The 26,856-nt window shown below is 43.7% G+C and overlaps 1 protein-coding gene across 1 annotated transcript in view; it reads right to left on the bottom strand.

Moving 5' to 3' along the window:
* The window catches only part of DDX10 (DEAD-box helicase 10), a 420,816-nt gene extending 396,169 nt beyond the window's left edge, over nt 1-24,647 (bottom strand). Inside the window, exons 1-6 of the mRNA XM_077483966.1 lie at nt 24,387-24,647; nt 20,352-20,412; nt 14,627-14,757; nt 13,238-13,396; nt 10,141-10,261; nt 3,206-3,395 (exon numbers count right to left, since the gene is read on the bottom strand). Coding sequence (XP_077340092.1) covers nt 3,206-3,395; nt 10,141-10,261; nt 13,238-13,396; nt 14,627-14,757; nt 20,352-20,412; nt 24,387-24,593 — 869 coding nt within the window. The 5' untranslated portion in view covers nt 24,594-24,647. The remainder of the gene's footprint in view (nt 1-3,205; nt 3,396-10,140; nt 10,262-13,237; nt 13,397-14,626; nt 14,758-20,351; nt 20,413-24,386) is intronic.
* Between the last annotated feature and the right edge of the window lie 2,209 nt (nt 24,648-26,856).

Genomic DNA, 26,856 nt, shown 5'->3' with positions numbered 1-26,856 from the left:
TGTGCCACATCCCATACCATCCACAGGCAGCTGGTTTGATTGAAAAGATACAACGTGCTATTGAAGAACCCGATACGCAAACTTGCACTCACACATACACTAAAGGGGTGGAATTGGGTGCTCACACAGGCAGTCTAGGCCAATAGCCAAAAGCACAGCTTTGCACAGCTATGAGAGAATGGTAGGGGCTGGGGCACAGATTACATAGCTGGAGTGCAGAGTTCAGCATTTATGTAAGGTTCCTGAAAGAACAGGGCTTAACAATACCATCTTACTGCTTCTCATGACATATAAACCAAGTGTGAGGTTTCTGAAGCTGAAGCCCATCTAGGAATGAGAGGGAATCTGGCAGGAAGGTTTGAAGTTATATTTGCATTGGCAGATGAGCTTCAAGACAGTGGCTGGGACACTGACTGGTTAGTGTATACTTCTCAGCAAGAGTGGAAAGTGAGGCTACATAACATCAAACCTTCCAAAATAAACAGCAGTGATCCTCTGGGAAATATCAGTATATTTCCTCTCCTCCCTATTGATGTTCTTTGAGAGGGTTAGAAGTGGATACAGGCAGGTGGGCAAAGTGTTGGTCAGAGATCCAGGCAAGAAGTGAGTTAGAGGAGAGATTGTAGGTCAAGGGTCGGGGTCTACCGTTTATGTATTATTAGAAGGAACAGATAATACGCTTTGTTTTTCACTCTACAGGCTGTCTCCAATTTGATCCATAGGAAGACCAGAGAAAAGTGATTACATGATGGACAGAATAATGGAATACCGCAAGAGCTGTGGAGAGCAAGGCCTTCGATGTATTACAAGCCTGGACTTGTTTCTAAAGAACTTTAGAATGGACTTTCTAATGAACTTTTAGTCAAAGACCGAAACGCCTTCTCAATGACAGAAATATGAGAGGGGTTGCATTCAAGGACAATTAATGTTTAGAATGAGTTTTCTTAGTAATGAAGTGATTTTTTGTATTTTTTTTAAATATTAATCAGACTTAACATTGCATGGGACAATATTGCAATAGTAGTTAGTCATAGAAATCAGATTACTGTCAGGTTTCGGCTTGAGTAGATATTTCTCAAACAAATGCTATTAGATACAATGGGAACATAGATACCATTGTTGTATTCAATTGACAGTCTGAATAGGCTATTTTCTCTATAGCTACATTAAACAAGCAAGAGACTCTCAAACTGAAAGAATGATGGTTAGTCAGTTTTTATAGAAAACAACCTGAGCTATATAAAAAGGTTGCCAGGCATAAGCTAGAGCCCACTCATCATGGATTAACACCAGAGCAGGTAGAAGAATCTGTAATAAGCGAAGAAGAAAGTGCCTGGTCTCCAGGTGCAACGGAGATCACGATTACACAGTAACTGGAGTTAAGTAGCCTTTAAGTGTATTTCTACTGTTACAGACGATAGCCTGTTTATTTGCTAGGCATTTTGTTTTTTACAGATATCTGTTAGTCTTGTATTGTTAATATTGTAAAAGTTTTGTATGTACAGCATCTTTGCATAGTAAAAGCACATTTACACATTGCAGAGGTCTCAGCTTGCTACTTATACCACAAAGTTCCCTTGCTAGATAAATGAAAGTAAAACAGGTACAAAGGAAACTACAGCGGAGGGGGTGCAGGGGACAGGGACCCCATCACCCCTGGGGACGGGAAACCCCATCACCCCTGGGGACGGGAAACCCCATCACCCCTGGGGACGGGAAACCCCTCTCCAGACCATGCTGGCTGGCAGGGCTGGTGTCAGCCACCCTTGGGTACAAGGATGGGGGAGAGGGCAGTAAAATCCAAATCCCCAGCCACATACTCCCTCAGGGTGAACTGGCTTTGTATTAGTGAAGCCGCTTAATGCGAGGTAAACCTGTACTGTTATTATTACTATGTTAGGATATTATCTTCTTTTATTAGCAGGTGAACGTGGCCCTCCATGCATTCACATACATTAAATCCAGCCCTTAAGTGGGAAAAGGTTGCTGACCCCTGGTTTACAACCTCTTTAAAACTCACATTTCCCTGATGTACACAAGACTTTCACAAAAAGCTGGTTGTCTGTATCCCACCTCGAGTATCAGACTAAGAGGACGGAGTCAGGAAAAGTCCACAGAAGAGGACGAGGAGACCGCAGAAACCCGTGGATGTAAAGGTAGCTTGTAATTTTCAAGTCACCAAGGCCTGTGTGTTCAGGACCAGCAGGCAATACAAACAACAAAGCATGTGCATGCTGGGTAAGGTGTGCTTGAGTAGGCAGCGTAGTTGCCAAGGATACTGCAACGTTTTGACCTTAGAGGGGTTGTAAAGGTTTTATTTTTTTTTTTTTTTTAAATAACGTCATACTTACCTGCTCTGTGCAAGGGTTTGGGCACAAAGCGAACCCAATCCTCCCCTTCTGGGGTCCCCCGCCGGTGCTCCTGATTCAGAAAAAAAGCTTTCCATGGGGGTACCCATGCAGGCTTGTTCAAGAGTCCCGCTGCTGCATTCATTGACACAGACAGGACTCAGCCGCACCCCATGCATCACTGGATTTGATTGACAGCAGCGGGAGCCAATGGCTCCTGCTGATATCAATCTGTCCAACGAGGACAGAGACAGTGGCTGAAGCTGCTGGGCTCATGCACATTGCTGGATTGGATGGGCTCAGGTAAAAAAAAAAACAAAAAAAAAAAAAGGGGGGGGGGGCTCTGGGGGTAGCTGCAGCAAAGAAAGTTTGAAACTTTACAATCATTGTAATAAAATAAAAAAATTCACTAGAGGAGAGCTTTTCTTGTTTTTCTCCCTCTTCTCTTTGTATTAGAAACACATTGCTCTGAAGACCTTGTCAGCAATCCATCGTTAAGCAGCTGCACCTGGTGGATCTTATTTATAACAGTGGATTGATGGGATGTCTCACTAGCGCAAGAATGGATTACCTTTTCTGTTCCATCACTGGCCCCGTTAAAAAATGCTGATTGCATGTCTTGCCTTCAACTTTCCGATTGGCTGACACAGAATATATGTAGCATGTACAGTCAGAAATACATTTCCATATACTTCTTTCAGTAGTCAGTGAAGTTTTGCAGCCACTTGGTATCAAAGATCTAAGCATCTAAACATGTTGTGCACATTTAAAAGGCAAAAAGAGAGCAATGGCAGACTATACATTCACATACTCTTAAAAGTAAAATGGCCTGCAGAGTAGAAGCCAACAAACCTCACCTGAATTTCGCCTTCTCGTGAACCCACACATATTCTGGATCTTTCAAGCTGAGACGAGCAAGGTCCTTCACAGATTTAGTCTGAGTTGCGGAGAAGAGGAGAGTCTGTCGTTTCTTTGGCAGGTTTTCCACAATTGCATTCATTGTATCGGCAAAACCCATGTCCAGGATCCGGTCAGCTTCATCAAGCACTGAAACAAGACCAATATTAGAGTGGAATGCAAGATAAAGCTTTCTTATGTTCGCTTGGCATAAAATAGACAAAAATGAAGCTTTCATCAGGTTTTGTTTTCCGTTTTAGTTGGGGTTTACCAGAACAGAAAGCAAAAAGGAAGTTTTAATTTTGGCTGCTACCTAACTTTCCAGGAGACAGGTATCACCTGTTTAACCACCTATAGATCGCTCGCAGTAAATATAATGCGAGCGGGCAGCAGATGCAGGCTCGGCAACGCACATGTATGTTGCTGGCTTTCCTCTGCCCCCTGTCGAACCTTGCTGTGACTAGATACAGCACAAGTTTGGCAGTAGATTTTAGCCAATGATTTTGGCTGAAACCTGCCGATTGGCTTAGTCCAATCATACACAGTTCTGTGTTTACAAACACACAAAACTCTGTACAGTGAACAGAGATTTGGCTTATTCTCCGTAAAAAGCAGAGAAAAAAAATAAAAAAATAAAAAAAACACATTACACTTGTTAGGCACACAATTTAAAGTCTCATTTTTATTTCTATAGAAATAACAAGCATGTTATACATACCTGCTCTGTGCAAGGGGTTTTGCACAGAGCAGCCCAGATCCTCTTCTCGGGATCCTCTTCTGAGCTCCTGGCCCCTCCCTCCTGTTGGGTGCCCCCACAGCAAGCAGCTTGTCATGAAAGCACCCGAGCCGCTGCACCCTGTGTCTATTCAGACACAGAGCCGTGGCCCAGCCCTGCCCCCTTTCTCTCCCAATTGGCAGCAGTGGGAACCAATGGCCCCGCTGCTATCTCAGCCAATCTGGACATCGCGGACAAGAGATGGGGCTGCTGCACACAGAAGACTTTTTATCTTAATGCATTAAGATAAAAAAAAAAAAAAAAAAAAAACCTTCTGACTTCACATTTATGTTCTAGTGTTTATATATATATATATATATATATATATATATATATATATATATATATATATATATATATATTTTTTTTTTTTTTTTTTACACACATACAGTGGTGTGAAAAAGTGTTTGCCCCCTTCCCCATTTCCTGTTCCTTTGCATGTTTGTCACACTTAAGTGTTTCGGAACATCAAACCAATTTAAACAATAGTCAAGGACAACACAAGTAAACACAAAATGCAATTTGTAAATGAAGGTGTTTATTATTAAAGGTGAAAAAAAATCCAAACCATCATGGCCCTGTGTGAAAAAGTGATTGCCCCCTAAACCTAATAACTGGTTGGGCCACCCTTAGCAGCAACAACTGCAACCAAGCGTTTGCGATAACGTGCAATGAGGCTTTTACAGCGTCCTGGAGGAATTTTGGCCCACTCATCTTTGCAGAATTGTCCTAATTCAGTTACATTAGAGGGTTTTCGAGCATGAACGGCCTTTTTAAGGTCATACCACAACATCTCAATAAGATTCAGGTCAGGACTTTGGCTAGGCCACTCCAAAGTCTTCATTTTGTTTTTCTTCAGCCATTCGGTGGTGGACTTGCTGGTGTGTTTAGGATCATTGTCCTGCTGCAGAACCCAAGTTCGTTTCAGCTTGAGTACACGAACAGATGGTCGGACATTCTCCTTCAGGATCTCTTGGTAGACAGCAGAATTCATAGTTCCTTTTATCACGGCAAGTCTTCCAGGCCCTGAAGCAGCAAAACAGCCCCAGACCATCACACTACCACCACCATATTTTACTGTTGGTATAATGTTCTTTTTATGAAATGCAGTGTTCCTTCTACGCCAGATATACTTGGACACACACCTTCCAAAGAGTTCCACTTTTGTCTCATCGGTCCACAGAATGTTGTCCCAAAAGTCTTGGGGATCATCAAGATGTGTTGTGGAGAAATTGAGACGAGCTTTGATGTTCTTTTTGCTCAGCAGTGGTTTTCTCCTTGGAACTCTGCCATGCAGGCCATTTTTGCCCAGTCTTTTCCTGATGGTGGAGGCATGAACGCTGACCTTAACTGAGGCAAGTGAGGCCTGCAGTTCCTTGGACGTTGTTGTGGGGTCTTTTGTGACCTCTTGGATGAGTCGTCGCTGCGCTCTTGGGGTAATTTTGGGCGGCCGGCCACTCCTGGGAAGGTTCACCACTGTTCCATGTCTTCGCCATTTGTGGATAATGGCTCTCACTGTGGTTCGCTGGATTCCCAAAGCTTTGTAAATGGCTTTATAACCCTTTCCAGACTGATAGATCTCAATTACTTTCTTTCTCAATTGTTCCTGAATTTCTTTGGGTCTCGGCATGATGTGTAGCTTTTAAGGATCTTCTGGTGGACCTTACTGTGTCAAGCAGCTCCTATTTAAGTGATGCCTTGATTGTGAACAGGTGTGGCAATAATCAGGCCTGGGTGTGGCTAGAGAAATTGAACTCAGGTGTGGACAACCACAGTTATAGTATGTTTTAACAAGGGGGGCAATCACTTTTTCACACAGGGCCATGATGGTTTGGATTTTTTTTCACCTTTAATAATAAACACCTTCATTTACAAATTGCATTTTGTGTTTACTTGTGTTGTCCTTGACTATTGTTTAAATTGGTTTGATGTTCCGAAACACTTAAGTGTGACAAACATGCAAAGGAACAGGAAATGAGGAAGGGGGGCAAACACTTTTTCACACCACTGTATACACACACACCATAGTTTGTAGATGCTATAACTTTCACAAAAAACAATATACACTTAGTGGGATTTTTATTTATTTTTACCAAGGACATGTAGCAGAATATGTTTTGGCCTAAATTTACAAAAGGTGTGATTGAATATTTTTATTGGATGTGTTATATAACAAATTAGAAAATATATATATTTTTTTTTTTCAAAATTTTCAATCAGTGGTGATCAAAAGCTACTAAAAGAAAGATTTGTGCAAGAAAAAAAAAAAAAAAAAAGATATAAAATTTTATTTGGGTACAATGTTACATGACTGTGCAATTACCAGTTAAAGTAGCTCAGTGCTGAATAGCAAAAAGTAGTCTGGTCATGAAGGGGATAAAACATTCTGGTGGTCAAGTAGTTAATGATTCACTGGTAAAAGAAAAAAAAAAAAAAAAGGCCCTCACACTGGACATGGGACTTAAAGAGGAAGTAAACCCTGAGGGGTTACTTCCTCTTTCATTCCCTGCAAAGGCAAAGCCTAATGGACTACTATGCATCGCATAGTAGTCCATTATGTGTCACTTACCTGACACAGGAGCCAGCGAAGTTACCGCTGTCCCCTGTAGTCCGCCGCATCCATCTTCTCAGTGGGGTCTCACAGGTCCACCGCTGTCATTCGGCGAAGCCACGATGACGTCACTCCCACGCATGCGCACGGGAGCCGACTCGCATGGCATCTTCGTCGTTGACGATGCCGCGCTTGCGGCGCATGCGCCGTAGACAGCGGTGCCTGTCTTCAGGCAAATATCTCCTAAACCGTGTAGGTTTAGGAGATATTTCTTGGACCTACAGGTAAGCCTTAATCTAGGCTTACCTGTAGGTCAAAGTGTGTTGTAAGGGTTTACAACCACTTTAAGGCTGGTGAGACTTTGCTACAAAACAAACCACAATCATGAAAAATATACTGCTGTGAAAACTGCAGATGATGATGAAGAGATGCTGATGAAGCTAATAAATAATACTATTCAGTATAAGAATTACCTTTTATTTCTAATGCAATTTATTATTTCCCCACATTTAAAAGCAGATCAAGCTGGCCGGTAGCAGTGACAAAGATTAGGACAAACCACAACAACGTCAAAGATGCTCGAGCAATTTCAAGGAAAACAGAAAATTTAATCAATGTGACTGAAAGGGTGAAAGTTGTACACAACCCTGGGACATGCTCAAACCACACAGCTACCAAAAACAAATGTTTTTGAGACAGTGGTCCTTTCAGTGCATCATTTAAAGTGGAAGTGAACCCTCCTATCATCTTGGCCTCTGTTTAATTAACTGCCATGATGCTGCACATGAGATCCATTATGACACCAGCCATTGGATGGTATGACCGTGTGGTTGAGAGTACAACGTATGCGACAGTTACATGCCGGACACATATGGGAATGTAACCGTTTTTTGAAACTGCTAACCTAAAGCGGAAGTAAACAATGATTTATTTTTAGCTCTTCCCTCCAAAAGAATAAACACTTAGTGATCCTGCCAATGTAAGGACCTTCTCCCCACAGGGTTATAACTCTTAAGCTGGATACACATTATACAACTCTTGTTCGATTTCCTTTATATTTACCTTCAACTATATAGTGCAAGAGTCTGCCTGATTGCATACACATTGAAAGTGTTTAGGGTTTACCTCATATTATATGGAATTGGTAAATCTAAAAGGGAAAAAAAAAAAAAAAAATCTAAAGACAATTCTATAGTGTGTATCCAGCTTTAAAGAGGAGTGCCACTTGAAAAAAAATATTAAAAGCCAGCAGCTACAAATACAGCAGCGGCTAACTTGTCCCATAAGTGGGTGCAGATACCTGTATTATACAGGTATCTGCACCCCCCTCCCCCCTGAAAGGTGCCTATTGTGGCACCGGAGGGTGGGGGGTTCTGATGAGCGGAATTTCCACTGGAGGGTGGAATTCCGCTTTAAGGGCCACAGTGCAGCCACTAAAACCACTTTTGACTACAGGGTTGTGATATTATACACAATCATCAGCATTGTTGCCAGTGATCTCCCCCACAATCCCACACAGGTGTCCATTTATGAAGCAGTGGAAAATATCCACTGCGCCATTCACTGGCAATCACAGAGGAGATCTCTCTCCGGGTGGGTGCCAGTTTATAAAGCGGTGTAGATCGCCACACGCACACACATACACATTCTTTTGCCATTTATCAATCAACTGTGTTTACCCTTTTAAAATCATAATCACAACATTAACTACCCAAATGACCCCAATCAAAAGTTTACATACCCTGGTGATTTTGGCCTGATAACATGCACACAAGTTGACACAAAGGGGTTTGAATGGCTATTAATAGTAACCATCCTCACCTGTGATCTGTTTCTCTCTCTATATCTATATGTCAATGAGTTTCTGGCCTCCTGGCAGACCCTTACATCTTTCATCCAGTGCTGCACTGACAATCCTGAGTCATGGGGAAAGTAAAATAATTGTCAAAGGAAATAGCTAGTTGAACTGTATAAAACAGTAAAGAGATATAAAACAATATCCAAGGAATTGAGAATGCCAATCAGCAGTGCTCAAATTCTAATCAAGGAGTGGAAAATGAGGGGTCCTGTTGAAGCCAAACCACGGTCAGGTAGACCAACTAAAATGTCATGTGGTGTGGCTGTTTCAAGATGCACAACAAGGAGGCACTTGAAAGATGGGCTGGATGGCCGAGTCGCAAGAAAGCCATTACCACGCAAATGTTACAAAGCATCCCGCTTACAATACACCAAACAGCACAGAGACAAGCCTTTAAACCTTCTGGCACAAAGTTATTTGGAGTGATGAGACCAAAATCGTGCTTTTTGGCCACAACCATAAAAACTTTACATTCTTGAGAGGAGTCAACAAGGCCTATTATGAAAAGTACACCATTCCGACTGTAAAACGCTGATGTTTTAGGGATGTGTGAGCTACAAAGGCACAGGAAATGTGGTCAAAATTGATGGCAAGATGAATACAGTATGTTATCAAAAAATACTGGAGGAACATTTGCATTCATCAGCCAGGAAGCTGCACATGGCACATACTTGGACATCCCAACATGACAATGATCCAAAACACAAGGCTAAGTCAACCTGTCATTGGCTACAACAGAATAAAGTGAAGGTTCTGGAGTGGCCATCTCAGTCTCCTGACCTCAATATCATTGAGCCACTCTGAGGAGATCTCAAAACGTGCAATTCATGCAAGACAGCCCAAGAAATTACAAGAACCGGAGGCTTTTTGCCAAGAGGAATGGGCAGCTTTACCATCTGAGAAGATAAAGAGCCTCATCCACAAATACCACAAAAGACATCAAGCTGTCATTGATGTTAAAGGGGGCAATACACGGCATTTAAGAACTGGGGTATGTAAACTTTTGTTCAGGGTCATTTGGCTAGTTTCTGTTGTCATTATGATTTAAAAAGAGTAAACTTAGTTTATTGATAAGAAATGTTTTTGTGTTATTCATATTCTCAAAAAATATGGCCAAGATATCATAAATTCTGCCAGGGTATGTAAACACACACATATAAATAAATATGATGGGAAGGCATGTTTACTGTCTTGGGGGGGGTCTGATCGACGCAGAAGTTAATAATCTTAGTTCCCCCAGGATTCTCTCTTCACTCCCCAAATTCTCCACCTCCGAGCTGGTAAATCGGGGAGGGTGAATTCTGACACAGACTGCCAGGGAAGTGCTGAGATTGCAACTTCATAAACTGGCCATTTATGTGTCAGATGATGAAAGATTCTCAGAGTGCAGAGATCATCGGCGGAGAACATGTTCTATCCTGGTCATCTGTTTTTCACAAACCGTTTATGAGCTGAGATCAGCGGCGATCGTCTGGATCACTGCTGTTCAGTTTCATAAATGGACAGCATAGTGAAGACCTCTGCAGTCTCTGTGATGATGTCAAATGGGGGAAGATGATGTATTTATTTAGTCTTAGGGAGGAATGCTTACACATGGGGCAAGGATGACTTTACATTTTAGAAAAGATCAAGAAATCAGAACACACAATGATCAGGATGATGTAAACCGCTGTTAATAATTGCTTTTATTTCCCTACAGCCAGGAACTCACCGAGCATCTGCAGATTACTAGTATGGAAAAAAGAGGTTTCATCCATGTGTTGTAACAGACGACCAGGGGTACAGATGAGAATGTTTGTGCGATGGATACGGGCCGATTCTTGTTTCAGATCCTGCAACAAAGCAAAGGAAAACTATCAGCTTTCAAACCCGCATTCAATAAACTTCAATTGTTCCAAAGGCTCAGTGCCTATAGAACTGAAAGTTAAACTAATGCATTCAAAATTGTGTATGCCAAGTAAAAGAAAGAACATAACTAAACCAAAGAACAAAAATTTGATAAATTGCTTACCAATACCTAAACGTGGTAGCTGCATGAATTTTAATCTTTCATGCTAAGAACATTTTCAGCATACTTGCTGATTTTGACAGAAATGCAGTGTCCTTGTCACCAGGGCAGGACTTAGGATGGTGGGGACCCCTGGGCTTGAGTCACTTTCGGGCCCTACCGTCTATACATTACCGTATTTATCAGTGTATAACACGCCCCAAGTTTAGGAGGGAATTTTAAGGAAAAAAACTTTTAGGGAAGTTTAAGGGGAAAAAAACTGAACATCTGCAGCCTTGTCAGTGTAGCCTTGTCATTTGCAGCCTTGTCATTGTAGTCCTGAAGTTTAAAAATGGCACCACCGAGATACAGATTTCTGTTTATCTTGGAGGCTCGCGGGTCCTCTCGCAGTCCCGAGCGGAGCCGAGAATACTCGGTTCGGCTCACAGTCACGCCCAGTCCATCATAGGGCGGGACTGTGAGCGGAGCCGAGCACACTTGGCTATGTATCTCTGCAGGGCCCCCTATTGGGCGGGGCCCATGGGCTTGAGCCCAGTCAAGCCCAATGGTAAGTCCTGCCCTGCTTGTCACTCTCTGAGCTAAACAGAGTACTTTTTTTTTTTAAATAACCACTCACTATGTAATGGAGATGCACAAAGTCAGGCAAATTAGTAGTCAAGCATGGTTGGCAATACTGGTTCCTTACAAAGATACAGTGAAGGCATAAACAGGGACAGGAATTTTTTAGGATTTAAAAAAATAAATAAATAAAAAAATAAAATAAAAAAAACACACACAGTCACCATATCCAAGGATTGGTAATTTGCAATGTGTTACAGTTTTGTTTAGGCTTTAAAGAGTAACTGCACTTTTATTAAGGAAAAAAAGTCCCTTTTTGGGTGACCAATGTACATTGTAAGGATTTTAACAAACTTTTTTCACAAATACCAGTCTGCCTCTGAGTCTCCAATAGCATTTCCCCCCAACTGTACATATGAACCACAGCTGCTGTAGAAAGTCACTTGGAGTAGCAAGCCACAATTAAAAGAAACCTAAAATACTAAGTTACTGAAATGCTGGTGATAGTTGCATCAGATATGGCAGACTGTCATCATCATGTTGTGGCTCCGATAGAAGAAAAGACTCCACATGCAAGCTTAGGGAGTTGATGGAGTTCCAATTGACGGCCCCAGGGCCGGGACTCCTCAAGCCAGCGCAGGGCACAGGAAGTCACCTTGTGAGAACCGGAAAATGCTGGGGAGGATGCAAGTGATAATGGCTTGAAGATTATATGTGAGTGGGCTCGATTAGCTGCGAGAGTTGGCAGCCTCCTGTTGCTTTCAATGGGGCTGCCTACTCACAACTTATCGCGGGAACCCCCGCAGGTGTTCTCACATACAGTCACAGGCATTTAAAGGTGTGAACGCACCCTAAGGCTGTGTTTACACCTCCGTGCGGAGCGGCTCACAGCAGGTGAGGTTTGGTCTCAGGTCTGATTTCTGTCCAAATTTTGGAATGTATTCGGACCTGAAACGGCCCAGAAGACTCCTGTGCAACTCACTCCACAGCCGTCCAGGAGATGTGTGACCTGGCTGGACAATTCCGATTGGCCCTGTGCTGATCAAATGCACCCTCCCAAGAAAAAAAAAAAAACTCTCTAGCATTACGCACCAAACTGAGCATGTGCAGAGTGACCTCCAAGGCTCTGTACTATCAGGAGATGGATTGGGGACTGTGGAAGAAAGGGAGGATCAGAGGACAGGGTCAAAACAGCCTTTTTACACAATGTGGAGGATTAACCCCACATTGTGTAAAAGATTTACTGTTGTGGCTTTAGTAACACTTTAATTTTATTTGCGGTTAACATTCGATTGTGGAATGATTGGAACTGTCTGAACAAAGGCCACATTCAATGTTTGTTTATTCAAACAAAAACTTCCATCCTGCTCCTTCACATTTTATAATCACTGCAGTTAATAATGAATGTTGAATTGACCTCCTTGAGGATTAAAAAAAAAAAGTTCAAAACAAACGGTACTGAAATGTAAGATTCCAAACAAAAAATCCTTCTAGTGTATTGCCAGCTTTATTCCGCATAGAGCGAGTGGAGGAAAAAAAAAAAAAGAAGAGAACATATACAAAAGAACAAGTACAAAAACGAAAACAACACACCCGATAATCATTTTCCTGGTATAAAAAAAAAACATAATATGAAAAATATTCATCGTCTGAAGCTACAATTCACAAAGCAAAAAAGGAGTAGTAGCCCCCAAAGTAAAAGCATATGAAATTCAAGGTTCCCAGATTTTAATTTAGAAAATCCCCAATGTGTTTCCAGATTGCATCAATTTGAATTTCATATTTATCTACATTAAAGCCAAGATGAAATGTAATATTAAATGCATAGTGCCCCCAGCTGAATTAGCGCTTAAGCTGTGCAATCAGCAGGGACCATGCTTACTGGAGAGTGCTAGTTCTGACTCAGCAGAGGACTGTCAAGTCGCCGCAAAGAGACACAGAGGGCAGTTGTTCTCGGCAGCAGGCTGTCGGTCTGTGGGAAGATTTGTGCCACCGCTGGAGACTAGTCAAGTGTAAAACACCTACTGTAAGTGCTATCATTTTTTGACATTGTTTGAAGGATGCTGGATGTCTAGGACTACATTAAGTAGAACTATTTGTGTAAGGAAAAGCCAAGGTGACTGCAAAGGAAACAAAAATGCAAGACAAGACATGGAATGACTGGTAATATATGGGCTTGTTATCAGAAGACTATAAGTGAATCAGCAGTACAACGTTCAGCATTATAACCAATCTCACACACCTTTCCTCCAATGATGAGCCCAGCAGAGAATTCATGGTTCCGGCCCACTTTTCGCAGAACCTCAAACGTCTGATAAGCCAACTCTCTGGTGGGAGAGATGATCAGGATCCCAAGGCCATCATCCGATGTCCACTGCTGCCGGTACAAACATTCCACAGCCTGCAAGATACAGTTGAGAAATGTGTTAAACGCTTTACGCCCAGCACTGGTGAACTATGAGCTGAGGATGACATTCTCTATGGATAACATACTGCCACCATTACTCCTAGTCTGGAAACCATGCTCTATTAAGAGGAACCCTTTTTAGTTTATCTACAGGATTACTTACCTGTCATTTTTCACTTTAGGTTTGAATATGTTTAGTTGCAAAGCAGTCACTATATATGGAACACAATTTGATAAACAAGACCTTGTCTGTGTTCCATTTGACCAACCAACTAGACCCAACCCTGGTCTGAAAAAAACAACAACTATAGACTGCAAGTTTGGATGCTGTTGCTGGATAAACAAAAAACACAAGGCTCTAATAAATCTGGCCCGGTTATCAGAATTAATACAATATCAGTAAGGCACCACAAGGTATTTGCATGTACCTTGTAATTCTACCAAACCTTCCATTTGGCCTCTCCGGGTACACATTCTAAAAAACTCAACATGGCCAAAAACAAACATTCTGTTGCATTGTGATACAACCAGGAAGGAAAGCCAAAAGATTTACATTGGAGCAAAAATGAGAAACTCAAGAAACTGAGTATCCTACTTTGGAGGTTTTCCAGATGCACATGAGAAGCAAATTAAAAGATGAAAGGTATGGATATTTTTGCATAGTAACTTTGGTTCAGCTTGGACCAGTGTAAGTATTCTTGTTCCACACCTGTCTGATCCCCTGGGAGGCTGGAAATAACTGTAGTAGGCACCACTACTACAGCGATCTTCATTAGCTTTCTAGTTCCAAACTTCCTTACAGGAGGTCACTTGTTTGGCATGGAAGACTTAGGAAATGCATTGCATTCTCTCCATAGATGCAAAGCATTCTCTGATTGGGCAGGGTGGAGAGCGTGACATTAACACCACACCTGCCCACCTAGTTGCTCAAATATTGTGGGAAAATATGATTTTGCTCTGTGTTGCAGATTCGTCTTAAAGATATGGACTACTCAGCATTCCCAGGGATCTTGTCTGCAGGAGAATGACATCTCCTGCATGAGTAGAAGTGGGAGAAAGGAGAGTATATTAACTAACTTACCTGCACACGTACTTTTAATCAGAATTTTAGGGATTGGAGAGGAAAGAGGCACTTTGAATAAGTGAACCTTGCCACTAAGGAGGAAGGTCCGCTTTAAAAAGCAACTATGAACAGCACGTTAAAAAGGCAAAATAATAGCTTACAGGAATAAGAAAAGCCAGGGTTTTTCCAGACCCAGTTTTAGCCGCTCCAAGAACATCTTTCCCTTGTAAGGCCAATCCGATCGTCTGTTTCTGGATCTCAGTAGGTAACCGGTATTGAGCCTCAACCAAACCTATATGAGAGATAAACAAATACCTGATTGTTCATTACTTTACAAAATGCCTTAATTCATTGTGTGAACTATGTCCCAGGCAACAAACTGAACTGTCAGATAGTCACCTTACTCCGAGTTCTGAATGCTGCCAGAATACAGAGAGCTCTGCTTGCTGTGAAATGTCTCTACCTGGCACATCACCAGATTTCAAGTTTCACGGAAAGTCTGAATGTGATCGGTGGCTGTGATAAGGCAGTTTCACTCAAAATTTGCATGGACACTCTGCTACATCAAGCTATACATATGCTACAGAATTGAACCTAGAGGGAGTATATTTGGGACTACCTACCCTGCATTACAAAGAACAAAGGGGTTTTCAGAACACCAACAAAAGGGATTGGTGTTGACTGGGACATTGCAGCTCTTCTCCACAACTACATTTTAATCCTAAATTTTATTACAAATTACATTCAATTAGAGGTCGACCGATATGGATGTTTCTCTGGCCAATGCTTAGAAATCGCGTCGGCCGATGGCCGATATATAATGACGACTTTTTTGGGCCAATATGTTAGGCCAGTTTATTTTTTATTTTTTCCCCTTCATCTCATAAAATCTAATAGTTAGACCCCTTTTGGACTAAAAATAGTGCCTGCAAAACGGCTCCCCTGGAATCTAGGTGTGAAAGCCCGAGTGAATTCACACTGAGGGGATGCGCTGGCAGGATGTAAAAAAAAAAAAAAAAAAGTCCTGCAAGCAGCATCTTTGGAGCAGTGTATACCGCTCCTCCACCACTCCTGCCCATTGAAATTAATGGGCACCACTGCCGAAGCGTCTACAAAGAGCTTCGGCAGCGGTGCTACACGGGGCGCATTTAACTCCTTCATCGGCCACTAGCTGGGTTATAAGCGCCCCGCTAGCGGCCTAATAGTGCCGCTAAAATCACAGTAAAGCGCTGCTAAAACTACCGTCAACGCCTGCCCGCTCCTGTGTGAAAGCGGCCTTAAGTAATAAGCAATACAGAAAATGTCTTACATTTAAACATTAAACAAAACAAACCTCCAATCAGTTCACTTGTATGTATAATTTAGATTTAAAAAAAAAAAAAAAAACACGCAACGATATCATAAAGTGGAGGGCCACCCTGAAAAACAAAAATACATTAAAATTTAGAAAAAGATCAGAAAAAAAAAAAAAAAAATGAAAAAAATTTTTTTTTTTTTAAACTTACCAGAAATGTCTGTTGCTAGGCACATCGTCCTAATCTGCCTCTTCCTCCTCCGCGGTGATCTTCTGTCTTCTCTCTCCATGCGGCGTCTCCTGGGTAATAGGTCGCGCTGTGTTCTGGGAACTGTGGGTCCCAGAACACAGCGTGCCCCATTCACAAAGCGCTGCGCGACTCGCGCAAGCGCAGTAGGAAATGGGCAGTGTTTCCCTTAGCTAAAATGGCGGCGCCCGCACCCGAGAGCCGAGGGACGAGTCAGCCTCGGGCGGCCGACATCGCGGGCGCCCTGGACAGGCAAGTCTGCTTATTAAAAGTCAGCAGCTACAGTGTTTGCAGCTGCTGACTTTTAAAAAAAATAATATTTAAAGAGGAGGGCCGGTTTTAAAAATTTTACAAAAACAGGTAATAAAAACTTTAATGTTTAGTTTTTTTTTTTTTTAATTCATTAAACTATATTTTTTCCAAAAAAATTGCGTTTGAAAGACTGCTGCGCAAATACCATGTGACATAAAATATTACAACAACCGCTATTTTATTCCCTAGGGTCTCTGCTAAAAAAAAAATATATATATGCATATCTAATGTTTGGGCGTTCTAAGTGATTTTCTAGCAGAAAATACAGGACATGTGTCAGAAAAGATTTAGTCTTTAACCTCCCTGGCGGTATGATTAGTTCCGATTTTAGGTGCTGAAAGCGGTAGAATTTTTTTTTCCATGGAAATTTGGGGTTTTATATTATAGGCCTGCAATTCTTAGGAATAACTCTCTTAACCTCTAGAGTGACGGCTACAGCGCGGACCTGCTTTGCCGGGATGACGTCTATTGACGTTGTCCCGTGCACGAGCGGCCTGCGCGCCCCCTGAGGGGCGCGTGTGGCGCGCTCTGTGATCAGCGAGTCTATGAGACTCGCCTGATCACGGATCGGAGCAAGGGGTCGATCCCGACCCCTTACCACGTGATCAGCTGTCAGCCAATGACAGCTGATCATGTGATCACAACAGAGCCGGTAATCGGCTATTTTTCCTCCTCGCGCTGTCAGCGCGAGGAGAGAAAAAAAGCCGATCGCCGGCAGCTGTGAGAGGGACTTCAGTCCCGATCACGGCCAGATCATCAGTGCCCACCTGCCCCCTGCCAGTGCCATTTAAGTAGGGGAAAAAGTGAAACTTATCAGTGCCACAAATTAGTGCCCACAGTGCCACCCATTAGTGCCCACAGTGCCACCTATCAATGCCCACAATCTGCCGCAAAAACAGTGCTGTACCCCAGTGCCACATATCCGTGCCCATCAGTGTCATCTACCAGTGCCCAGCAGTGCCGGCCATCAGTGCCACTTAGCAGTGCCACCTAGCAGTGCCCATCAGTCCCATCTATCAGTGGTACCCATCAGTGCCCATCCATGCCACCCATCCATGCCATCTTATTTGTGCCCAGTGCCACCTTATCAGTGCCCACCAGCGCCACCTCATAAGCGCATTTCAATGAAGGAGAAAAATGACCCGTTTGCAAAATTTTATAACAAACTATTAAACATGATTTTTTATTTTTTTTGCATCATTTTTTTGTTTGTTTACTAAAAAATAAAACTCCCAGCTGTAATTAAATACCACCAAAAGAAAGCTCGATTTGTGGGAAAAAAATGATAAAAATTTCATTTGGGTACAGTGTAGTATGGCCGCGTAATTGTCAAAGTGCATCAGCGCTAAAAGCAGAAAAATTGTCTGGGCAGGAGGGGGTTTAAGTGCCCAATAAGCAAGTGGTTAAATCTGTTCAAACCAGAGTGTAGCAGACATCCCGGGTATGATAAAGTTTATAATATAATAATGATAATAAATAATAATAAAAATTATTCAATAATGTAATCAAATCCAAAAACACTGAAATTTGCTCATTTGCAGAATTGTCGCTGTCATTAGATTTAGTGTTTGATGATGAATTTCCCCACAAATTGCTATCGCTCAATTCTGCAAGTGATTATAATTTATTATCGCCGTTTTCTATTTGGTCTAAAATCACTTTTAACATAAAGGGACAGTTTTTGGTTGCTATGGACAATCTCCAAGTTCCAGGCAGAAAAAACTGTATTTATAATATAAAAGTGCATGCAGCGCACTGCACAGACCACTAGGGACAAAGGAGGTGTGTATTTTTTCTATACAGTACTGTAATCTGTAAGATTACAGTACTGTGTGTTTTTACTTTTTTGAATTTGGCGCCGATCTCCGCTCCCATGCACCGTAACGTCGCAGGGAAAGGAGCTCGGCAGCACTTGGGCACTATGTGAATCGAGCAGAGGACGGCTCGCACACACAGCGTGGAGGATTTTGCTGGATCCAGGGGACAAGGTAAGTAACTTCTCCCTGTATCCAGCGATGCGATCCCGAGTCTGGCTCGGGGTTACCGCTTGTGGTACTGAAATCCCAGCCCGAGCCAGACTCGGGATCACCGCTAGGGAGGTTAAATGGTTAAACTAAAAACTCCTACACAGGGAGTTCAGTCTATTTAGAAGTATAAACATTGTATCTCTTTGCTTCCTCTCAGGCTTCCACTGGAAGACTTCAGGCAACTTACATTGACTTCTATTACAGAAGTAATTTTCAAGTGGTGCTGAAATTTTAAATCAGACTTTTTATCAGCACAATTGTCCAATGCTGATTAAATAAAAAAATGCCAAAAATCCGCCGCCAATATATCAGTCGACCTCAACATTCAATAGCCATGTGAGAATTTTGCTTAACCCTTTCATGACTAAGCCTATTTCTGACAGTTGGTGTTTACAAGTTAAAATCCCTATTTTTTGCTAGAACATTACTTAGAACCCCCAAACATTGTATATTTTTTAGCAGAGAATCTAGAGAATAAAATGGCGATTGTTGCAATATTTTATGTCACACAGTATTTGTGCAGTGGTGTTTTGAATGCAACTTTTTGGGAAAAGGGAACAAAACAGTAAAGTTAGCCCAATTTGTTTGTATAATGTGAAAGATGATGTTACACCGAGTAAATAGATACCAAACATGTCACGCTTTATAACTGCATGCACTCGTGGAATGGAGACAAACAGTGGTACCTAAAAATCTCCATAGACGACGCTTTAGGCATCCTCTGGGACTATGACATCATAATGGGCGGGGACATCATCCAGTGATGTCCCTATGTAAGTCGCCGCACGCCGCGTGTCCTGTCATAGTGACCGGAAACAGCGACGAGGCAACATCTCCAGAAGAGAAGAAAAGAAGACGACAACAGAAGACCGGGCCACCGCTTGCAAAAGAGCTAGAAGAAGGCGCGGTGGCCCGGCAAGAAGAACCGAAGAGGGGGACAAGACCCCCGATGTCGGAAGAAGAGGGCGGCGGCGAAGAAGAAAGCCAGGCTCCTCCACTAGCAAAAGAGCAGAAGATAGCGGAGGAGTCCGGCGAGAAGACCCCCCGAAGATGGAAGAAGACCCCCGGAGCTGTGCAATAAACTATTTTAACCCTTGTGTGTTGTATTTTTTTTTAACTTTTTTTTTCACAGGTGAATGGGTAGGGGTACATTGTACCCCATACTCATTCACATAGGGTGGGGGGCCGGGATCCGGAGGCCCCCTTATTAAAGAGGGCTCATGGATAAGATCCCCACCCGCAGACCCCGACAACCAATGGCCAGGGTTGTCGGGAAGAGGCCCTTGTCCTCATCAACATGGGGACAAGGTGCTTTGGGGTGGGGGGGGGCGCACAGCTCCCCCTTCCCCAAAGCACCCCCCCCCCCAATTTGAAGACATGGCTCAGGAGGGGGAGGAGGGCGCTCGCTCGTCCCCACCCCCTTTCCCGGCCGGCCGGGTAGCGTGCTCGGATAAGGGTCTGATATGAACCTAGAGGGGGACCCCCACGCGTAGGGCTTCCCCTTTAAGTCCATACCAGGTGACGGGACCAGTGTGTGGGCAAGTCCGTTCATTTGAAAAGTACGGCGGATAGTCCAAAGGAAAAGTCCTGTGTGTGGGCAGGTCCGCTCGTTCGGACAGTACGGTGGACTTTACGGCGGTTTGTCCACCAGACTAAGTCCGCCGGATAGTCTGATCGTGTGTACGCGGCATAAGAATTACAGGCCTACAATATAAAACACCAAATTTCTATGCAAAATAATTGTACCGCTTTGAGACGCAAAAATCTAACATAATCATACCGCCAGGGAGGCTAATATTAGACTCACGAAGAACCCCCTCCCCCAAGGCACCCCCCATGTTGAGGGCATGTGGACTGGTATGGCTCGGGGGGGGGGGGGGGGGGCGCTTGTCCCCCCCCCTTTCCTGGCCGGCCGGGTAGTGTGCTCAGATAAGGGTCTGATATGGACCAAACAGAATGCGTACTTTGTAGAGAACAGTAAAATAATTAACAGTAGCTGTACTCACCACGAATAGTTTTTTTGGACAAGGGAAAGTCCGAGAATCTATTAATCTCACTGTTGTTTATCTAAAAGAAATATAAAAACAAGAAAAGAATAACACAATCAAAACATTTCCATATTATCATCTTTCAACACAAAGGATTTGTTCAGACAGTAACTACATGTTAAAATTGGACAGGCATGAAGTAGTGGCTGCATGGACCTGAATGCACACTGTCTGCATTAAAGGAGAAGTCCAGCCTGAGCTTCTCCTAAGGGTCACAGGAGTGCAATCCGTTTTGCACTCCGGTGACACGCTTTCAGCTGAGAGTGGCCTAAAGTCCGCTCTCTGCTAACGTCAAGGATATCAGTCCAGGCACTGCATCATCAACACAATAAAGTCTGGACTAACACCTGTCTCAGCGAGTTGTTAACCCGAGATGGCCACTCACCCCTCACAGCTCAGCACTCAATTGAGCGCTGGGGCAGAGTGTAGCAGTCAGCAGCTCTCTGCTAAGGAAGCTGAGAGAACAGAGCCATCCGCGATGTTTGACTGCTCAGTTCTCAGTGCAGAGGCGGCAGGGGACCGATGCTGCATCCACCTAGGCAAGTACGATTATGGAAAAAAAAAAGAAACCCAAAAAAAAAAAAAACATACTTCTGTTTTAAGGGCTGTACAGCAGCTCCTGCATGGCTGTCAAACTGACATGTGGCTGTGTCCATGCAGCTGTTGCATCTTTCTTAATAAAACACTCAAAGAAGCTTTCATCTTTCAAAAAAGAAAATGGCAACTGTTTTATGGGGAATAGTAACTGACCGGATGAGGTTACAGCATTTGTAGCTTCACCAGTTAGCGGTTACGGATCCATCTTAATGTTTTAACTTTTTGCGACATAAATCATTATGTTGCAAATTCTGGATTCTCTGGAATCAGGAGCATCCAATTACGACCACTCTGGCAAAAACATTCAGCAAGTATCAGAGATGAAACTGGTGAACCTTCCCTAAAAATCACACTTACTGGCAGCTCCACAACAGATACTTAGGCTGGGTACACGCTGGTCGGAAATTGGCCGGTTCAGCTGGACAGTGTGTACAGCTGTCTATCTATCTGGCAGAAGCCAGACTAACAACCAGCCATTGCCAAATGGACATGCTGGAAAAACCAACATCCAATCAGCCCTTTCAGCCAATGGCTGTAAGCACTGATCATTGTATTCTGGTGGGGAAAGGGGGAGTCCCCTGTCAGAATACAATAACACATCGCTTGTGTTGGTATGACAATCTTAAACCTTAAACCAAAAATGTAATAATGTGCAGTTTAGCAATCCTTAGATGTGGTGGCTGCATTAGCTTTATTTGTAAACTTTTTCCCTCTGTTTTCACTGGGTTATCTGGTCAGTAACACACCTCCAGTATTAGAGTCCCCACTCTGAATGAATGAGCACAAGGGGCACATTTGGACAGCAGCATTGTCAGTCTGGGGAGCAGGGGAGTGTTAGATGTCAAGCCCTGTTCTAGTACAAATTTGCTTTGAAACTAGGAGCCAACTAAAAAAAAAAGTTAGGAGCCAGGGTTTTTTTTTTTTTTGTATGACTGACGAGCTCGGGAGAACGGTCAGATTCAAAATCTGCAGTCATATATTGTCCTTGTGGAGAAGGCTGCAAATAGGGGCGGGCAGCGGTACCTTTTGTGGGAAGCGCCTTCTATCTCAAGCCTGCCCAGAATCTGACAATTTATGTACAGGGATGCACGCCGCGCTGTCATAAAATGTGGGCAACATTGTGGTAAAAGAAAAAAAACCTGCGCCACTGGACTATTTTGGTTATCAACAACCCTGTGAAGAGATACAAATGTAAAAAAAATTGATAAATGAGGGAATAGCTGCTATCGTCTTGTTTTTGATAACATCAAAAATGAAAGGGGGGGGGGGGGGACCTTAATCCCATTAAGGACTTGCAGGACTTGATATTTTGCACATGGGATTAGCGCTTCCCCCTTTTTTTCATTATGGGGCAAACATCAAAATTAGCTGTATCCATTTCCTTGCCACAAATGGAAAATCAACAAATTAACTATGCAATAGAACGTCTATAGAACTACTAGACTCAACAAACATGCTATGGGAAAATATAGAGCATGATAAAGCAGGGAAAAAAATCTAAAAAAAACGAATTTAAAAAAATAAATAAAAAAATGTTGATTTCTAAATTCTACATCCAATTGATAGAAGAAAAAAATTGCTGTGCAGTGTATGCCCGCGCTGGACATGCTGGCAGGCAGGGGATTACCTCCTCACATTCCTGCCAGCATTTCTATGAACTGCTTCTGGCTCAGCACCTCTTCTCTTGGGTTCAGCCTCTCGTCCAGCCAGAGGAGCAGGGTGCTAGGAAGCCACCGACTCTGGATCCCCCGTGTTCTTGAGCCAGTCTGCTGCCACCTCCTGCAATATCCTGGGGGAGGGCAGCAGCGAGGATGACAGACCACTGGGGATCCCCAGCTAGAATTCAATCTGGGGGCTGCTCACTTCTCCCACCATGTCAGCGGCTGCTTGCGCCACTCTCTTCTTGCTCCATCCCGGCTGCTGCTGCTCCTCTCCGTACAGTGCTGCAAGCAAGGACCAGATGGATTTTAATTGGTCAGCACCATCACATGGTCTGTACTTGCAGCGCTGCACAGAGAGAAGAGAAAGCAGTAAGGATTTCAAATCCCTGGACCTTAAGGTGGCTTGCAGGAGTCTTGAAATCTCAGGATTGTGGGAGGGGCCAGGGGTGGGGCGCAGGGCCAGTGTAATGCCGCGTACACACGACCGGACTTAGGTCCAACAGACTTTCGACTGAGTTCTGACGGACTTTCCGAATGAACGGACTTGGCCACACACAATCACACCAAAGTCCGACGGATTCGAACGTGATGACGTATGACTGGACTAGAATAAGGAAGTTCATAGCCAGTAGCCAATAGCTGCCCTCTCGTCAGTTTTTGTCCGTCGGACTAGCATACACACGAGCGGATTTCTCAGTAGGAACTGGGTCCGGCGGAGTAATGTCGGAAAAATTTAAGTCCGCTGCAGCCCACACACGATCGAATGGTCTGCCGGAATCATTCCGTCTGACTTTTGATGTTGAAAAGTCTGGTCGTGTGTACGCGGCATTAGGTTACTTTCGATCTTTTCTATAAAAGGTGAATTTACACTTTAATGCATTCTCTGCATTAAAGCGGAGCTCCACCCTAAAGTGGAACTTCCGCTCATCAGAACAGGTATTTGAATCCACTTTCGGGCATAGATAGCTGCAGAATCTGCGGGTATTTACGCCACTTCCTATCCCTTCCCCGATGTCTACTGGGAAATACACAAGTCCCAGAGACAGCAGGGACCGTCCGTATTGCGCAGCGCGCATGTGCAGTAGGGAACCGAGAAGTGAAGCCTTGCGGCTTCACTTCCCAATTCTCATACCAAGATGCTTTAAGGTAAAAAAAAAAAAAAAAAAATCCTTTCTACCTATCTCGCCCCCATCTCTAAACACTTACCTGACTCCTGACCGCTCCGGCGCCACTCTCCCCTTTTCCTGGTCTCACAAAACACACTGCCAGCCATAGGCTCCTGCGTCTGTTAGTGAAACTCCTGTGAAGAGAGTGGAGGTGTGGCTCACCGGTGCTGTGTGTCTATGGACACACATAAGCTAAATCAGGAGCACCCACAGGGGGGACTCCATAGCAAAGGGCATGCTGCCGGTGAAAGAAAGGAGAAGGGGGCAGTGCCAGCAGGTGAGTTCTAAATAGGAGGTAAAAGACTGCTCTGTGTAATATCATAGCACTGTGCAGGTAAGTATGACACCTTTTTTTTATTTTAGCCCCTCCTTCCAAAAATGAATAGCTTATTACTTTATTTGGAGTTTCTCTTTCAGGTGATCAACTAAATGAAGGTTTAATGTGGAGAACTCCTTTAACTGGTGAGTGCAGACAGTGGACCAGAACTAGATGTGGTGATGAGGTGCCCCCAGAGGGAAGGAGCTCTGATGGTCCATGTATCCTCCTCATCCTACTCTGTACACATTACCTCGCTGTAGCGCTGCACCAGCCGGCTGATGATCTCCCTCTCTGTCTGCCATTCAGGCGTCTTATTCTGTTTCCTGATGACCTTACACTTCTCCTTCTTCTTGGTGTATTTCTTCTTCCACTTCTCGAAGTTCTTCACCGGGTCATTCCTATTATTAAACAGCGACGGCTGCTTCTTCTTCTCCTGCAGGCTGCCTGGCTCCCCCATGCTGATCTCCCTTCGTCTTCCTGTACACACAGACACATGGGTGAGGCGCACACTGATGACGTCCTCAAAGTGCTGGACTCGTACTGAGCACGTGACCGGAAAAGAATGTGTCTGTCAGAGGAGCCTGCTGATCCCTGTCCTGTCTACATCCAATGCATAGCAATGATTAGTAAAGACAGAAGGTGATGCAGTGGTGGTCAGCTTCAACACATCCAGAGGGCTGAACTATAGCAGCACTGTCTTCCTGCCATGAAGTCCACTGCTGCTGTCTGTGACCACAGCAATAACCCCCAGCATTGGTGTCTGTGAGCGCAGTAATAACCCCCCAGCATTAGTGTCCGTGGCCACAACAACCCCCAGCATTGGTGTCTGTGAGCACAACAATAACCCCCAGCATTGGTGTCTGTGAGCTCAATAATAGCCTCCCAGCGTTGGTGTCTGTGAGCGCAGTAATAACCCCCCAGCATTAGTGTCCGTGGCCACAACAACCCCCAGCATTGGTGTCTGTGAGCACAACAATAACCCCCAGCATTGGTGTCTGTGAGCTCAATAATAGCCTCCCAGCGTTGGTGTCTGTGAGCGCAATAATAACCCCCCAGCGTTGGTGTCTGTGAGCGCAATAATAACCCCCAGCATTGGTGTCTGTGAGCACAACAATAACCTCCAGCACTGGTGTCTGTGAGCACAACAATAACCCCCAGCATTGGTGTCTGTGAGCACAACAATAACCCCCAGCATTGGTGTCTGTGAGCTCAATAATAGCCTCCCAGCGTTGGTGTCTGTGAGCGCAATAATAACCCCCCAGCGTTGGTGTCTGTGAGCGCAATAATAACCCCCAGCATTGGTGTCTGTGAGCACAACAATAACCTCCAGCACTGGTGTCTGTGACCACAACAATAACCCCCAGCATTGGTGTCTGTGACCACAATAACCCCCAGCATTGGTGTATGTGAGCACAGCAATGAACCCCAGCATTGGTGTCTGTGAGCACAACAATGACCCCCAGAATTGGTGTCTGTGAGCCCAACAATGACCCCCAGCATTGGTGTCTGTGAGCACAATAATAATCCCCAGCATTAGTGTCTGTGACCACAACAATAACACCCAGCATTAGTGTCTGTGACCACAACAATAACCCCCAGCATCGGTGTCAGTGACCATAATAATAGTCCCCAGCATTAATGCCAGTGACCACAATAATAGTCCCCAGCATTGGCTTCAGTGACCACAATAATAGTCCCCAGCATTGATGTCAGTGACCACAATAATAGTCCCCAGCATTGGCTTCAGTGACCACAATAATAGTCCCCAGCATTGGTGTCAGTGACCACAATAATAGTCCCCAGCATTGGCTTCAGTGACCACAATAATAGCCCCCAGCATTGATGTCAGGGACCACAGTAATAGTCCTCAGTATCGATGCCGGTGACCACAATAATAGTCTCCAGCATTGATGTCAGTGATAACAATAATAGTTCCCAGCATTGGCTTCAGTGACCACAATAATAGTACCCAGCATTGGCTTCAGTGACCACAATAATAGCCCCCAGCATTGGCTTCAGTTACCACAATAATAGTCCCCAGCATTGGCTTCAGTTACCACAATAATAGTCCCCAGCATTGATGTCAGTGACCACAATAATAGTCCCCAGCATTGGTGTCAGTGACCACAATTATAAGCCCCAGGATTGGTGCCAGCAACCACAATAGCTCCCAGGAATGGTGTCAGTGGATGCAAAAAAAGGAAAAAAAAATCCAAAAAAATGAATACAGCCACCACATCTAGGAATTGGTAAGCTGCAATATCTTCAGTTATTGTTTGTGGGTTTAATATCACTTTATCACTTTTCATTAGAGTTATTGTAGAAGGAAGGACTTACTACGTTATCAGAAGCTTTACTAGACAGGAAGTTAGCTATATGTAGGAAAATGTCTCTCCTGCTATTTGTCTTCTTATGACTAGAACACATTCCCAGAAAATGTTCAACTCCACTCTAAGCACTTTCTATCAGTCACCCTCTCTCCCTACCCTGAAGGTCCTCCAAGCTGTTTGCTATGCTTTTTTTTTTTTTTTTTTTTTTTTTTATATATACTTACATTTTCTAAATGGTCATATGATGCCGCAGCGACTTGGTCTCTTTGCCTTTTCTCCAGCCTTTAGAGCCCTTTCACACCAATACATTTTAGTTTTCAGTTCCCTGATAGTTTGACTGACACTTACTCAGTCATAGAACTTTTTCTGTCCACCAACAGCGCGACTCTG

The sequence above is a fragment of the Lithobates pipiens genome, unplaced genomic scaffold (genome assembly GCF_037356315.1).
Source record: "Lithobates pipiens isolate NorthernLeopardFrog02 unplaced genomic scaffold, aLitPip1_a1.2 Scaffold_16, whole genome shotgun sequence".
NCBI lineage: Eukaryota > Metazoa > Chordata > Amphibia > Anura > Ranidae > Lithobates > Lithobates pipiens.
Note: the sequence above shows the minus strand (reverse complement) of the source record. Positions and strands in the feature narration are given on the sequence as shown.